Here is a 15,757-nt window from a genome sequence, read left to right as displayed (position 1 = left end):
CCATGAAAAATACAGCAGGGTTGCAGTACTTGACACATGCTGGTGTGCCTGGCATCTACTACCATACCCTGTTCAAAGGCACTTAAATATTTTGTCTTGCCTATTCACCCTCTGAATGGCACACAAAAAAATCCTTCTTTAACCCTTTGATGCGTACAATCACATATTTGTGATCAATGTTGAGTGGTCCTTGCAGTGTGCCATCTCAAATATGTAATTGGAACCGTATGATTCAACAAATCCACCTAAACAGTATTGTTGTCTGAAAACCATCTAAACAATGTTTTGTACTGATGGGAAATAAAGGTCTTGACAACTTAATTCATAAATGTAACCTTTTAATGTAAAAGATCAATGCAAACATCATCATCCTAGCATCACACGGAACACATCCATAGCCAAACTCATTCCATAAACCAGTTTAAATCACAGGTTGCGCTGACGAAAAACCAAACATAAGTTAGCGACCTAACAGCTAGACTTGTTTACAATGTACCACATCACAAGGGAGAACTGTAATATTTTTTTTTTTAAATAGCTACTTGGCAGCTAAGTTTAAAGCAGCTAAATTGTGTTGTGTGACAAAACTGCACATTTTAGAGTGGCCTTTTGTTGTCTCCAGCACAAGGTGCACCTGTGTAATGATCATGCTGTTCAATTAGCTTCTTGGTATGCCACACCTGTCATGTGGATGGATTATCTTGGCAAAGGAGGAACGCTCACTAACAGAGATATAAACACATTTGTTTATGTAATTTGAGAAAAATAAGCTTTTTGTGCATATGGAACATTTCTAGGATATTTAATTTCAGCACATAAAACATGAGACAAACACTTTCCATGTTGCGTGTATATTTTTGTTCAGTGTTAAAAATTAGTACGAGGCACAAGCCTTGGTGTCCTCATATGTAATTACAACAATGTACACATGGAATATTTATGTCTTTGTTTTATCAGCAACAGATGGAATCATCTCAACTCATACCGAAATAAATATTGACCATATCCTATTCCTTCTCTCTTTCTCTACAGGATGGTATGGGCAATTTAAGAATAACAGAGAAGGGTCTGAAATTGGAGGGGGACTCTGAGTTTCTCCAACCTCTGTATGCCAAAGAAATTCAGTCCAGACCAGTAAGTACTGCATCTGCACTTCCACCACCATAGAATTACGAAGGAAAGTAGTATCAGAGAGAGGTGATGTCATAGGCGATGGAGCGATAGATGCTCACTCACACTCTGCCTGGCAGTAATAATACCACAGAGCATGCATTGGATGAATAGATTGATAATGTGTGGGGCTTTATCTGATCTGTCTCGAACCAGCAAAGAGAGAGAGCAGTCCGGCCACAGTGGAGGTGAACGGAATAGTAATTATTGATAGGGGTGAAAAATGGGAGAAGATAAATTGTCCAGTCCAGGGGAGATACAGAAGGGGGAAAAATATAACCTCTCTCTCTCTCTCGTCTGAGTAGGTGATATTAATGAGGCCTTACAGAGAGACTGTTAATTGCTTGTATACTGTATTAACAGGAATGAGAGGGGAATGGGGATCAAGGTTACTGTAGTAGGACAAAGAGTCTTGAAGGCCAGAAATGCACTTTCAATTAATTTATGAGGGGCCTAATATACTAACTGAACATTATTCCCATGGAACCTATTCATTTGAATCTCATGTCCTGAGCCACATTGTTAAAGTGATAGGTCAATTCAGGAATATCAATATTTTGCTTATTTACTGTGTTGCTTAGGAACCTTGATAAGCATGGAGGGACCTCATATTATCTAAAATATACATGAGATGCATTATCTTGCCGACTTTAAGCACAACACAAAGGCTGGCTGCTATATTTAATTAAGAAGTTGACTGAAGCATGAAAAATTACTCTGGCAAGTAAGACAGATCCAGGCTTCAGACGTGATATGCATTCCAGATTGGCTGTTGAAAATGGAAATGATCTATAAAACATAGAGTCCTAGTTACACACTCATGCTGAGCACCAGGGTCACTAATGGGGGATTGTGTATTGTCGATAGCATTGTTTGTTTACCTGCTTTGTCTCCATAGGGCAGCCCACTGTTCCTGCAATCCTCCAAAAATGTGTCCGTCAATATCCTAAATGGAAAGAATCAGCTGGTCACACAACTTATTGCAGGTAATATCATACAACACAACAGGAGACAGTCACACATCCATGGAGGGTGTGCGCTAATATGGACACCATACACAGCAATGCAAATCCATGTACTTGAACTAGAGTTCTGTTCAGCAGACACAAAAATAACAGATATTTCAATCCATGTACACCTACAGCCAAACACCTCTCCCATGTTAAACTGCATGTTAAACTGCATTTGCCTTCTGGCTGCTGATTATCTGGCGAAGATAATGGATGAGTGAGTAAGTATGCTAGAGACTCCACTCTAGACACAGCAAAGCAGAATCAATTGTCTGTGTGACGGTGTCAGTCGCCCTGTCACGCCCTGACCTGAGTATTCTTTGTTTTCTTTATATATTTTGGTTAGGTCAGGGTGTGACATGGGTGATGTATGTGTTTTTGTACTGTCTATGGGTTTTTTAGGTTTATGGGGTTGTTTACCATCTAGGTGTTTATGTATGTCTGTGGTTGCCTAGATTGGTTCTCAATTAGAGGCAGCTGTTCATCGTAGTCTCTGATTGGGAACCATATTTAGGCAGCCATCTTCTTTGGGTATTTCGTGGGTTATTGTCTATGTCTAGTTGCCTGTGTCTGCACTATTTATATATAGCGTCACGTTCGTTTCTTGTTTTGTACGTTTTTAGTGTTCTTTCTTCATTAAATATAGAACATGTATTCATATCACGCTGCGCCTTGGTCTCCTCCATTCGACGAACGTGACACGCCCTCTGCTCAGATCGCTTGTTCCTCGCCACTTCATGAAACCATTTCAGGATCATCAGAGTCAATTAGTTGTTTTACTCAGCTGTTTGTTGTACTATCAATAACAGTTTGATTTGGTGTAGGGGCTGTGTTTTTTGGTCTGCTTTGATTCGTCTTAGTTATATTTGCCTGTAGTTATAGTTCAGTAATTGTCTCTTTGCATAAATCATATCAAGTATGAAGGTAAGACCCAGATGCAGACAATGTCGAATTAACAATGGTTTAATAATCCAACAGTGGCAGGCAATAGACAGGTCAAGAGGCAGGGGTCAGTAAACAAGAGGTGGGGCAAGGGTACCGGATGGCAGGCAGGTTTAGGTTCAGGGTAGGCAGAGAGGTCAGACAGGTGGGCTAAGAGTCAGGACAGGAAAGGGTCAAAACCAAGAGAGCGAGAAAAAGAGACACTGGGAAAAGCAGGAGCTGAGAACAAAAACACTGGTTGACTTGACAAACAAGACGAACTGGCCACAGACAAACAGAGAACACGGGTATAAATACACAGGTGATGATGGGGAAGATGGGCGTCACCTGGAGGGGGGTGGAGACAATCACAAAGACTGGTGAGACAAATCAGGGTGTGACCGTACCCCCCTTCTAGGGGTGCCACCTGGCGTCCTACCTGGGCAGATACCTGGTTGACCGGGGTGCCGGCGGTGGAGGTTGGCGATGAGGGCTGGTTCCAGGATGTCTCTAGCGGTGACCCAGCACCTCTCCTCTGGGCCATAACCCTCCCAGTCAACCAGTTACTGGAAACCCCTGCTCCGTGTTCGAAAACTCAGGAGGCGTCTCACCGTGTACGCCGGATAGTCATCAATATAGGGAGGAGGGGTGGGCCTGGAAACAGAAGACAAAAGGCTGTAGGTAAATACCTAGGGTACGGGGTAGCAAAAGACGGACAGCAGTGGGGCTAATGACTCTGGAGATGGTGAACGAGCAGATGAAATGGGGGGGAAATTTACGGGACTCCACCCGGAGGGGCAGGTCCCGGGTGGAGAGCCATACCCTCTGCCCGAGCCGATAGCTTGGAGCAGGGGTCCGGTGGCGATCCACTTGTCGCCTATACCTGGAAGTGGTCTTCGACAGAGCGGCCCGGGCTCTCTTCCAGGTACAGCAACAGCGGCGGATGAACATCTGGGCAGAGGGACTGCTGACTTCCTCCTCTTGCTCAGGGGTGGGCGGAGGACAAGGAACACTTGAAGGGCGAGAGACCCTGTGGTGGAGCAAGGAAGGGTGTTGCGGGCATACTCAACCCATACCAGTTGCTGACTCCAGGTGGTAGGGTTGGTGGAGATTAGGCAGCGAAGAGTCGTCTCTAAGTCCTGGGGGTGGAATCCGGAGGACAGACTGGCCGACAACATGCAGAATGCCTTCCAGAACCGGGACAAGAACTGCGGGCCCTGGTCGAAGACCATGTCCACCGGGAGTCCTTGCATCCGGAAGACGTGCTGCCATCTCCTTGGCTGAGGATAGTTTGGGGAGAAGAATTAGGTGGGCGGCTTTGAAGAACCAGTCGACCACAGTCAGGATGGCAGTGTTGCCCTCAGGTGGAGGGAGACCCGTGATGAAATCCAGGGATATATGGGACCAGGGACCGTGAGGGAAAGGTTGGAGAAGACCAACCGGAGCTTGCAAGGAGTCTTGTTCTGTGCGCAGACCGTGCACGTGGCAACAAATGCGGCAACATCTGGAACCATAGTAGGCGACCAAAAGCGTTGTCGCAAGAAGGCCAGGGTCTGACGAGAGCCCGGGTGACAGGCAAGCCTGGAGGAATAGACCCACTCCAGGTCTGCGGAGCAGACATCGTCAGGCACAAACATCCGGTTATCTGAGCCCCACCCAGGGTTCGGCAGAGACCGCTGCACCTCCCAGGCCTGTTTCCCTTTACCCCAGCTAAGTGCCGTCACCAGGAACGAGGTAGGAAGGATGGTCTCGGGCTCTGGGGTGGTAACCATGGGGTTATAGCGGCTAGACAGGGCATCCGGATTGACATCCTTGGACTCAGGCCGGTAGGAGAGGGAAAAGTTGAACCAGGTAAACAGTAGGGCCCATCTCGCTTGCCTGGAGTTGAGGAGCTTGGTAGTGCAGAGATACTCCAATATCCATGTTTTTGTGGTCGGTCCACACAATGAACGGATGTTCTGCACCTTCGAGCCAGTGCCTCCAATGCCATCTTCACCGTGAGAAGCACCCGATTCCCCACATCGTAGTTCCTCTCCGTGACGTTGAGGCGGTGAGAGAAGAAGGCGCAGGGATGCAGCTTAAGGTCCAGGGCAGAATGTTGGGACAGGACAGCTCCCACTCCGACATCCGAAGCAACGGCCTCCACCACGAACTGACGAGAAGGGTCAGGATGAACCAGGATAGGAGCAGTGGTGAAGCTGTGTTTAAGGTCCTGGAATGCCCGGTCAGCAGCAAAGGACCACGTGAATGGAACCTTGGTAGAGGTGAGTGCAGACAGGGGGAGGCCAGGGTGCTGTAACCCGGCCATAAATGTTAGTGAACCTCAGGAAGCATTGCAGCTGCACCCTGGACGTAGGCTCAGGCCAATCCACCACCGCTCTCACCTTCTTGGGATAAATCTGGACACTCCCAGCAGAGATGATGTAGGGAAGGGTGGAGCAATGGTTCTCACACTTTTCCGCCTTAACAAACAACTGGTTCTCCAGAAGGTGCTGGAAGACCATGTCCACCGGGAGTCCTTGCATCCGGAAGACGTGCTGCCACTCGTCCCCCTCTCGTATCCACACCAGGTGGTAGGCGTTTTTCGTAGATCCAGCTTGGAGGAAACTGTGCCCCCCTGGAAGAGCTTGAAGTCCAAGGAAATGAGTGGTAGCGGATAATGGTTCTTTACATTAATGTCATTGAGTCCCCGGTAGTCAATGCACAGGCGCAAGGTCTTGTCCTTTTTCACCACAAAAAAATAACCCTCCGCCAGCAGGAAAGGAAAACGGATGGATAACTCCTGTTGCTTGCTGAGCACCTCCCGGAGGTCCTGGTACACGGAGAGGTCCAGAGCAACTTCTGAGCCCCCAGGACTTCAGACAATGGGTGTGGCAGAACGGACTCCAGCTCATGATAGCACCCGTAGACTAATTGATGAGGGGATTGTGTCGCTGGAGCCAGGAGAATCACAAAACCACAGGAATCTGAGAGGACTTGACAAGCAGGTATTGAATGGTCTCGCTGTGATTCCCTGACACACGTAGGTTGATGGGAGTGGTTTTATAGGTGACCCGACCTATAGAGCGCCCATCCAGCGTTCTAACATCCATGGGAATGGAGAGGGGCTGAGTGGGGATGTTCAGCTCGGAAGCCAGATTCAATGTGGACCCGGGGAGATGGACTGGTTTCCCCACAGCAGGATGACATGAAAAGGGGTGCGAGTAAGGGAGCAGAACATATGGCCCACCAGAGTACTCACTCCTACCGGTGAGCCTGGTCTTTATCCGGGAAAGAGGGCACAAAATGACAAAAAGTCCTGCAATACAGACAGCTCCTTGTGTCAACAGTGAAGAGGCAACTCCAGGATGCTGGCCTTGTAGGCAGAGTTCCTCTATCCCGTGTCTGTGTTCTTTTGTGTTATTTTTCGTTAGCGGAACCCCTCGACAACAGCCAATGAAATTGCAGGGCGCCAAATACAAATCAACAGAAATCTCATAAATCAAATTTCTCAAACATACAAGTATTAGGTACCATTTTAAAGATACAATTCTTGTTAATCCAGCCACAGTGTCTGATTTCAAAAATGCTTTACAGCGAAAGCTCCTCAAACGATTATGTTAGGTCACCACCAACTCACAGAAAAACCCAGACATTTTTAAAGACAAAGAGAGGAGTCCCAAAAATCACAAATAGAGATAAAATGAATCACTAACCTTTGATGATCTTCATCAGATGATACTCATAGGACTTCATGTTATACAATACATATATTTTTTTGTTCGGTAAAGTTCATATTTATATCCAAATATCTTATTTTACATTGGTGTGATACGTTCAGCAGTTCCAAAACATGCAGTGCTATTGCAGAGAGCCACATGAATTCACAGAAATAGTCATAATAAATGTTGATGAAAATACAACTATTATACATGGAACTTTCGATAAACTTCTCCTTAATAACCTCTTACTTCTACCCCCTCCTTTTTTGAAAATTCTGTTAAAAATCGCGCAACTTTTCAGCGTCCTGCTACTCATGCCAGGAATATAGTATATGCATATGATTAGTATGTGTGGATAGAAAACACTCTGAAGTTTATAAAACTGGTTAAATCACGGCTGTGACTATAACAGATCGTGTGTTTCATTGAAAAACGCAAGAAAAACTGCTCTCTGAAAGCAAAAAATAATTTCCATAAGTCACTTCCACCAGTTGTTAAAAGAGAACAGAATTTAATGGGAATCTGCCTGCAATTCATACAAATTCCGCACGATGGCGCCATTGTCCTAATTTTCAATTGAATTAATTGTTGGAAAATCCTTCTGTCTGACCTCCATTTTCCCAGTCTTCACCCGGATGCAGTTGAGGGAGAGATCAGATGGCATTGTTTTTGAAGTGAAGACCTATTGAAGAGACATCGCCCTGTAATCATTTTGATAGATTATAAACGTTTACTAATACCTAAAGTTGGATTACAAAAGGATTTCGAAGTGTTTTGTGAAAGTTTATCGTCGACTTTTTTAATTTTAAAAAATTACGCAGCGTTTAAAAACGATGATTTTTTCTGAATGACACAACTTCCATACAAAGCTATTTTGGGTATATATGGACCGATTTAAACGAAAAAAAGACCCAATGTTTATGGGGCATATAGGAGTGCCAAGAAAGAAGCTTGTCTAAGGTAATGAATGTTTTATATTTTATTTCTGCGTTTTGGGTAGCGCCGGCTATCGCAAAATCTGTTGTTTACGTGTCGAGCTGGCATTTTGGGGGGTGCATGCTATCAGATAATAGCTTCTGATGCTTTCGCCGAAAAGCATTTTAAAAATCTGACTTGCTGGCTAGGTTCACAACGAGTGTAGCTTTAATTCAATACCCTGCTTGTGAATTTTGATCAAAGATTGAGTTGTAACGAGTACATTTAGCATTTAGCGTAGCGCATTTGCATTTCCAGGGGCATACTTGGGACGTCTGCGTGTCAAGTATTCTCAAGAAGTTAATGCAACCGCTGTGTCAGCATTATTCATAAATAGCATTATAAATATTCACTTACCTTTGATGATCTTCATCAGAATGCACTCCCAGAAATCGCAGTTCCACAATAAATGCTTGTTTTGTTCGATAATGTCCATAATATATGTCCATTTATGTCCAATAGCTTCTTTTGTTAGGGCGTTTGGTAAACAAATCCAAAAGCGTGATCTGGTCCATTCGGACGAAACGTTCAAAAAGTTATATTACAGGTCGAAGAAACTTGTCAAACTAAGTATAGAATCAATCTTTAGGATGTTTTATCATAAAAGTTCAATAATGTTCCAACTGGAGAATTCCTATGTCTGTAGAAAAGCCATGGAACGCAGTTAGCTCGTGTGAAAGCGCGTGACTGAGAACGAGGCTGCAGGCAGACCCCTTAGTCAAACGGCTCCCATCCGGCCCCCCTTCACATGAGAAGCCCGAAACAATGTTCTAAAGACGGTTGACATCTAGTGGAAGCCTTAGGAAGTGCAAAATAACCCATATCGCACTGTGTATTCGATAGGGGTGAGTTCAAAAACTAAAAACCTCAGATTTCCCACTTCCTGTTTGGATCTGGGACTGAGTAGGAGGCAGTTCACTCTGGGAACGCTGTTCATCCAAAAGTGAAAATGCTGCCCCCTATCCCAAAGAAGTTAATCTTTTACTTTTATTGGCCATTCTGAGATATGGCTTTTTCTTTGCAACTCTGCCTAGAAGTCCAGCATCCCGTAGTCGATTCTTCACTGTTGACGTTGAGACTGGTGTTTTGCGGATACTATTTAATGAAGCTGCCAGTTGAGGACTTGTGAGACGTCTATTTCTCAAACTAGACACTCAAATGTATTTGTCCTCTTGCTCAGTTGTGCACCGGGGCCTTCCACTCCTCTTTATATTGTGGTTAGAGCCAGTTTGCTCTGTTCTGTGAAGGGAGTAGTACACAGCTTTGTACGAGATCTTCAGTTTATTGGAGATTTCTCACATGAAATAGCCTTCCATTTTTCAGAACAAGAATAGACTGACGAGTTTCAGAAGAAAGGTCTTTGTTTCTGACCATTTTGAGCCTGTAATCGAACCCACAAATGCTGATGCTCCAGATACTCAACAAGTCTACAGAAGGCCAGTTTTATTGCTTCTTTAACTAGCACAACAGTTTTCAGCTGTGCTAACATAATTGCAAAAGGATTTTCTAATGTTCAATTAGCCTTTTAAAATTATAAACTTGGATTAGCAAACATAACGTGTCATTGGAACACAGGAGTGATGGTTGCTGATAATGGACCTCTGTACTCTGGACCTCTGATTAATTTGATGTTATTTTAATGGATAAAAAAAAGTGCTTTTCTTTCAAAAACAAGGACATTTCTAAGTGATCCCAAACTTTTGAACGGTAGTGTATAAAAATATTTGTACAATATTGACAAAAAGATAGATCTTAAGGAGATAAGCCATCAGTGACGGAGTTGACAAGCCAATGATGGCATAGACAAGAAATATTCAAAACAGATATTATTACATATTTGTAAAAGGGTCAGGGTCATATTTGTAAAAATATTGAAAATTATTCATTTGAAAATCCCCAATGAAAATATAAACATTCTATAAGATCTTTCGGCACTCTGATGTAGTGCTGAAAGATTGGATCGGACAGAGTTTACGGAGTTGTAAAAAATAGCATTTTTGGTCTTCGTTCAAGTGATATACAAAGTAACAATTTTGGTTTTCCTCAATTGCTTTATGGCTCTAAAACCTAATTAAAATGTAAATATTCGAACCAAAGTTCATATCTTATCTATCATGCAGATGGCGTTGACAGTTTATGGTTGTGACAATGGTGATTTTAAAATTGTTTCTTTAAATCTATCAAAAGTAAAGAACTTTACAGACCATGAGTTGTCTCATTGCACAATGTAATGAGGACATGAAGAGGGGTCAATGTGGTGTAGCTGACCATTCTCTTTCATGATTCATTTGGGATTTTATACAAATCTGACTGAGTTGACCAAGTCTCCTGACATATTTTTTAGGAATCACCGTTTTGAGAGAAATATTTTTTTAAGTCAAAGATGGCTGTTGCAAGAAACGACATGAGATCCTTTTTCAGTTAATATTCATTATTGCCTTTTTAAAACTTTTGGTGAGAGTTTGAAATGTGGATTATTGTTCCAGACAGGGGCATTTCCGGGCATAGATCCGACATGAAAATGAATCATTTTGAAAATAATTAGAAAATTCCAAAAGCAAATCTTCCCCTTATAAAATTCACCTAAATGTCATTTTTAAGCCATTTAAAAAAAATCTAATTAGAAGAATAACGTTTACATGTCGGATTAAGATTGTCCTGACTTGCAAGAATCTCTGAAATACAAGAAGTCTATCTTTGTTTATCATACAGAAGCCACCTGTTGAACTTCACTGACTTTTCCTAACAACTTTTGCCCTGTCCAGGATCCAGTGGAGTGCGTGCACAAGGGAAGATGTTGGAGGTGAAATCCAGCACCGGGAAGCTACTGTTCTCTGCTGATGACCAGGAGGTGGTGGTGGGAGCAGAGAGGCTACGGGTGACGGGTGAGTTAATGGACCAGACACTACATCATACTCAACAGTCTACTAGCAGTTTATTGAACAACAGTTTTAAACTTGACTGGACTCAAACTGTTCAAGTGTTTAGAAGCTAAATTGAGAGATCTAAAATGTGGTGTACTTTTGGATGAATTATCAATATCACTGTAATCACGTTACAATGAATTGAAATTGAGCAAAAACAAGCTGGCATTTTAGGGCTAGCTAACAATTTTATACATTTCACAGGAGAACTTGCATTTGAAGAACAGCTGAACATAAATTATGGTAAATTAGACTAAGACGTAAAAGAGTCTTTGAGTCAGAGTTTCTATAGGGGAGGACGTGTGAGTCTGTATAATTTAGATTAGAAGAAATCATCCAACCATGTTAAACAATAACAGATTCAGTCACTTTTGTTGTTGTATAACATTGTCATTTGAGTTAGAAGAAAAAAAGGATGTGGAAAGCCACTCACAAAGTATGGACTACCATTCGCTGTCCATGGTGCTGAAATTGCGACAATGAAAGGCTTTCTGTGGTGCCAGGGCATTTAGCCTATAGCTTGGCTTTGGATAATGGATACATGTTTATTGGTAGGCCTATTTGGTCATCATTTTATCATGTTAAATGTAAAATTTCATGAAGCTATTACATGGTGTCGCAATGCTGCCATTTATTTAGACAGCTGGCTGGTGGCAATAATGTAATTACTTGTTCAGTAATTAAAGTTGGAAATTCAAACATTACAGATTGTAAAATGTATTTCCGATGCAAAAGCATGGTAATAATCTACCAATAGATTTTTGGGAATTTACAACTGTCCTGTATAGCCTACCTGAACCTGCATGACATGAGCGGTCCTTGCGCTTTCACCCAGCTTGGATAGAAAGTTGTTGTGCATTAATCCAGTCTATTAATACCAGATAATACAGTCAGTCCACCCACAAAACACTAGCTTTCTAGATATTGTTTCATTATGCATTGTAGTTTACTATCTATAGCTGTATAGAGAATTTAGTTGCTATTTATGAAAAATATAATTTAAAAAATTACACATCAAAAGGCTTAACAATGAGGAAAAAAGTAGTCGACAGGACAAATTCCGTCATTATTTATATTATCTATTTATTGTTGAAATGTTTTCACAACGGCCTGTAGGTCCAGGTTGCGGGCCCGACTGTTTTCTATACTGAATATTGCCAACCCAGAAAGTCTTTCCTGAGACATTGTGCATTATATGTCCATTGCAGTGCACACAATTTAAATGTAGTCTTGAATGATCCTTGCCAAAATATACCAAAGATAAGGGACTGTTAATATTGCAACCACACAACTCAAACGCCGGTTCACTAGTATGAATAAAATCACAACCTGTTTTTTTGTTTAAGCCCTCAAGAACGGTTGTCCGCTAAAGTTGATAAAGTTTGCATCTGTCAATTTATTGGCTGTCCAATATCCAGACGACCTGTCCCCAGAGCTTCCTATACAGTTACCCTTTCCGTAAGGTGTTGAGGCCGGCAATTAAGGAGAATGAGAGGCTCAATTGAAGATGATGCTGAACTGCTGTACTTGAAGAACTGCTGTACACACCTTTCTGCCCAATTTCCTTGATGTTGCTACGGCAATCAAGCTGTTTTTTACCATCCCTGTAACTGTCGCTTCTGCAGAGAGATCTATTTTCTAAAACTTGTAAAGAACTACCTAAGAAGAACTAAGAAGGCCTTTCTACTGAGGACTGTGGTTGCCAAGGCGTTTGATGAACCTTGTGGCCCAGGGCAGCCCCATCAAAAAGGGCCGCAGATAAATGGGGTAACTGGCAAATCATCATTATTACTATCTCTCTCTGTACCCCTCCCTCCCTCCCTCCCTCCCTCTCTCTCTGTACCCCTCCTTCCCTCTCTCTCTCTGTACCCCTCCTTCCCTCTCGCTCTCTATACCCCTCCCTCCCTCTCTCTCTCTCTCTGTACCCCTCCCTCCCTCTCGCTCTCTCTACCCCTCCCTCCCTTTCTCTCCCTCTCTGTACCCCTCCCTTTCTCTCTCTCTCTACCCCTTCCTTCCTCTCGCTCTCTCTCTCTCTCTCTCTCTGTACCCCTCCCTCGCTCTCTGCATCCCGCTGCTTAGCTGAGGTGGCTGGGGTAAGGAACTCTGGCTGAGAGTTCTGATTGAAAGTAAGGGGATATCGGTGAACAAATGCCGTGGTCAAAACTATGATGCCGCCAGTGCAATGAGTGGAGCTTACTCAGGTGTTCAAAAGTGAATATCAGACCAAGAGCCTAATTCTAAAAAGGCCTCTGTTGTACTGAAAGTGTTTTGTGCGTACGTGTGGGTGGGCATGCAGGCATACAGTATGCGTGTGAGTGGGAGTGCATGTATGTGCACACGTGTGTGTGTGTGCGCGCACATGCATGTGTCCTGTGTCTGTGTACTTGCTTGTGTGTGTGCATGTACGTGTCTGTGCGTTCACTCCAAACCGTGCCAAACAACATGTATCAATAAATATAGCCAATGATTTCAGGCCTGGGCAAACTGCTACTAGCTTCTCCCTCTGTCATTCCATCCATCAGTCAGGATGAAGTGAGGCCAGATTCCTATAAAACTGCCACATGCCATTACCAAATGAATGCTTCTGTCCAAACCAATAAAATGCATAGTTATGCTGAGCATATAACTTTAATTGGCCCAACTGAGGTCATTGGAAATCTATGATAGAGCTTTCACTGCCTTCATTAGGCCTTTATTGCACTATCTACAGTGAACAGTGATCCAGGAACCCTCAGCTTCCAATGGGTAATAGGGGAGGTGTTTGGAATCATGCTAACTTAGCAATTTGTTACTAGCTTTTTACAGATCTGGATTTCCCTCATATCACAGCTAATCAACCCCCTGAAATGATTGGATTATTTTTTACACAAGATTGACAGGTGCTACATCCAGTGAACAAAACTAGCAACTTTGGGATAAGAATATACTGTAGCTTTTGATTGCAGGCAAAAGGATACATGTCGGCAAATGTCTTCAATGTCGTCAAAGCAATCTGCGACTTAAATGTGGCTGTAAATAGGCTTTTAGAGGCAGATATGAAATTTGATTGCTTTATACACGTATCGCTATATTAAATATGATTGTTTTTTACATGTCTCTCTTTTTAACACAAGGCTCAATCAGTGCTGCCAGGTAAAACTTGATTACAGTGTTCTGCAACCTTTTCAAGATGGTCTCAAAGATGAACAATGCTATATGAAGCCAGAGTTGTGTAACTGTGTCTGAAAGCAATGAAGTGGAAATATAAATCTTGACACTTGAGGAAAACACAAGTGAAATATTTCTGACAAGAGCATTGTAGGAAGTGAGTTTGATTGCGATCCTCGAGATGTCTCCCTCAGAATGGATTATTGTCCAATGAGAGACCCGAGAGACTGCATGGCTGTATTATGATATCAACACTTGATTTGGCTGTTTAATAGATCAAATAAAATGTGGTTTTAAAACCAACAATGTGGTTTTAAGAAAAATAAGTGTTAAGAAAGTATTTACTAAAATAAACTGAAGTAAAAAATAAATAATAAAAAATAAAAGTAAAAAGAAGAAAATAGAAAAATAACAAATAATTGAAGATCAACAATAAATTAACAGTAGCGAGGTTATATACAGGGGTTTCCGGTTCAGAGTCAGTGTGCGAGGGCACAGGTTAGTCAAGGTAATTGAGATAATGTGTACATGCAGGTAGAGGTAAAGTGACTACATAGATTAGCAGCAGCATAAAAAGAGTAGTAGCAGCAGCATAAAAATGGGGGTGGGGGGTGGTCAATGCAAATAGTCTGGGTAGCTATTTGTTTAGCTGAGTCTTATGGCTTGGGGGTAGAAGCTGTTAAGAAGCCTTTTGGACTTAGACTTTGCGCTCCGTTACCGCTTGCCGTGCGGTAGCAGAGAGAACAGTATATGACTAGGTGGGCTGAAGTCTTTGCCAATTTTTAGGGCCTTCCTCTGCCTGGTATAGATGTCCTGGATGGCAGGTAGCTTGGCCCCAGTGATGTACTAGGCCCTATGCACTACCCTCTGTAGTGCCTTGCGGTCTGAGGCCGAGCAGTTGCCATACCAGGCGGTGATGAAACCAGTCAGGATGCACTCGATGGTGCAGCTAAAGGACTTTTTGAGGATCTGAGGACCCATGCCAAATCTTTTCAGTCTCCTGAGGGGGAATAGTCATTGTTGTGCTCTCTTCATGACTGTCTTGGTGTGTTTGGACCATGTGATTGGTGATGTGGACACCAAGGAACTTGAACCTCTCAACCTGCTCCACTACAGCCCCGTCAATGAGATTGGGGGCGTGATCGGCCCTCCATTTTATGTAGTCCACGATCATCTCCTTTGTCTTGATCACATTGAGGGAGAGGTTGTCTCTGACCTCCTCCCTATAGGCTGTCTCATCGTTGTCGGTAATCAGGCCCACCACTGTTGTGTCATCAGCAAACTTGAGCATGTTGAGTCATGATTGGCCATGAAGTCATGTGTGAACAGGGAGTACAGGAGGGGACTGAGCATGCACCCCTGAGGGGCCGCCGTGTTGAGCAGATGTGTTGTTACCTACCCTGCTGTAATGCAATTCAAAGTTTACCTGTCTATTGTTATTGTTACTCAACTGCTTCAAGTTCCACACTAGGTGGATAGTTTTTGTTGAGCAAGACGCCACTGTGGAGCAGAATAATGTCATGAATTGTTAGCTTGTCAGTTACAGCAAATGTTTTCACCTGTGTGAGTACAATTAGGGTAATACTGAATAGTCACACAAACCATAATTACAATAGCAGTTGTATATGGTACACAAGACCACACACTCTGCACTTTGGAGACCTTTAATCAAGATTCAGAGAACTGTGGCCAAATGGCATTGTGTGTTGTGTATACAGTCTCGTGAGCCAGCCCTGTACAGTACAGGAGCGCAACCAGCAGTTTACAGCGATCCTCATTGTCTTCCCTAGGAAACCAAACCTAATCAATTACACAAGAAAAATCATGAGAGAAAGGAATGAATTAGCCGGGAATGAGAGGACACAATGGAGCACTCCTCTATGGTAATTAAAATATGCTTGGAACAGGG

The 15,757-nt window shown here is 43.0% G+C and overlaps 1 protein-coding gene across 2 annotated transcripts in view; it reads left to right on the top strand.

The window, feature by feature from the left end:
• The window catches only part of LOC139418227 (delta-sarcoglycan-like), a 105,877-nt gene that overhangs the window by 49,934 nt on the left and 40,186 nt on the right, over positions 1 to 15,757 (top strand). For both annotated transcript variants that reach the window (XR_011635287.1, XM_071167517.1), the window contains exons 3-5: positions 1,033 to 1,134; positions 2,069 to 2,156; positions 10,543 to 10,662. Coding sequence is in view for 1 of the 2 variants with exons in the window: in XM_071167517.1 (XP_071023618.1) it covers positions 1,033 to 1,134; positions 2,069 to 2,156; positions 10,543 to 10,662 (310 nt within the window). In the remaining variant the exon portion in view is untranslated. The remainder of the gene's footprint in view (positions 1 to 1,032; positions 1,135 to 2,068; positions 2,157 to 10,542; positions 10,663 to 15,757) is intronic.

The sequence above is a fragment of the Oncorhynchus clarkii genome, chromosome 10 (genome assembly GCF_045791955.1).
Source record: "Oncorhynchus clarkii lewisi isolate Uvic-CL-2024 chromosome 10, UVic_Ocla_1.0, whole genome shotgun sequence".
NCBI lineage: Eukaryota > Metazoa > Chordata > Actinopteri > Salmoniformes > Salmonidae > Oncorhynchus > Oncorhynchus clarkii.
This window is presented reverse-complemented; position numbering and strand designations above follow the sequence as displayed.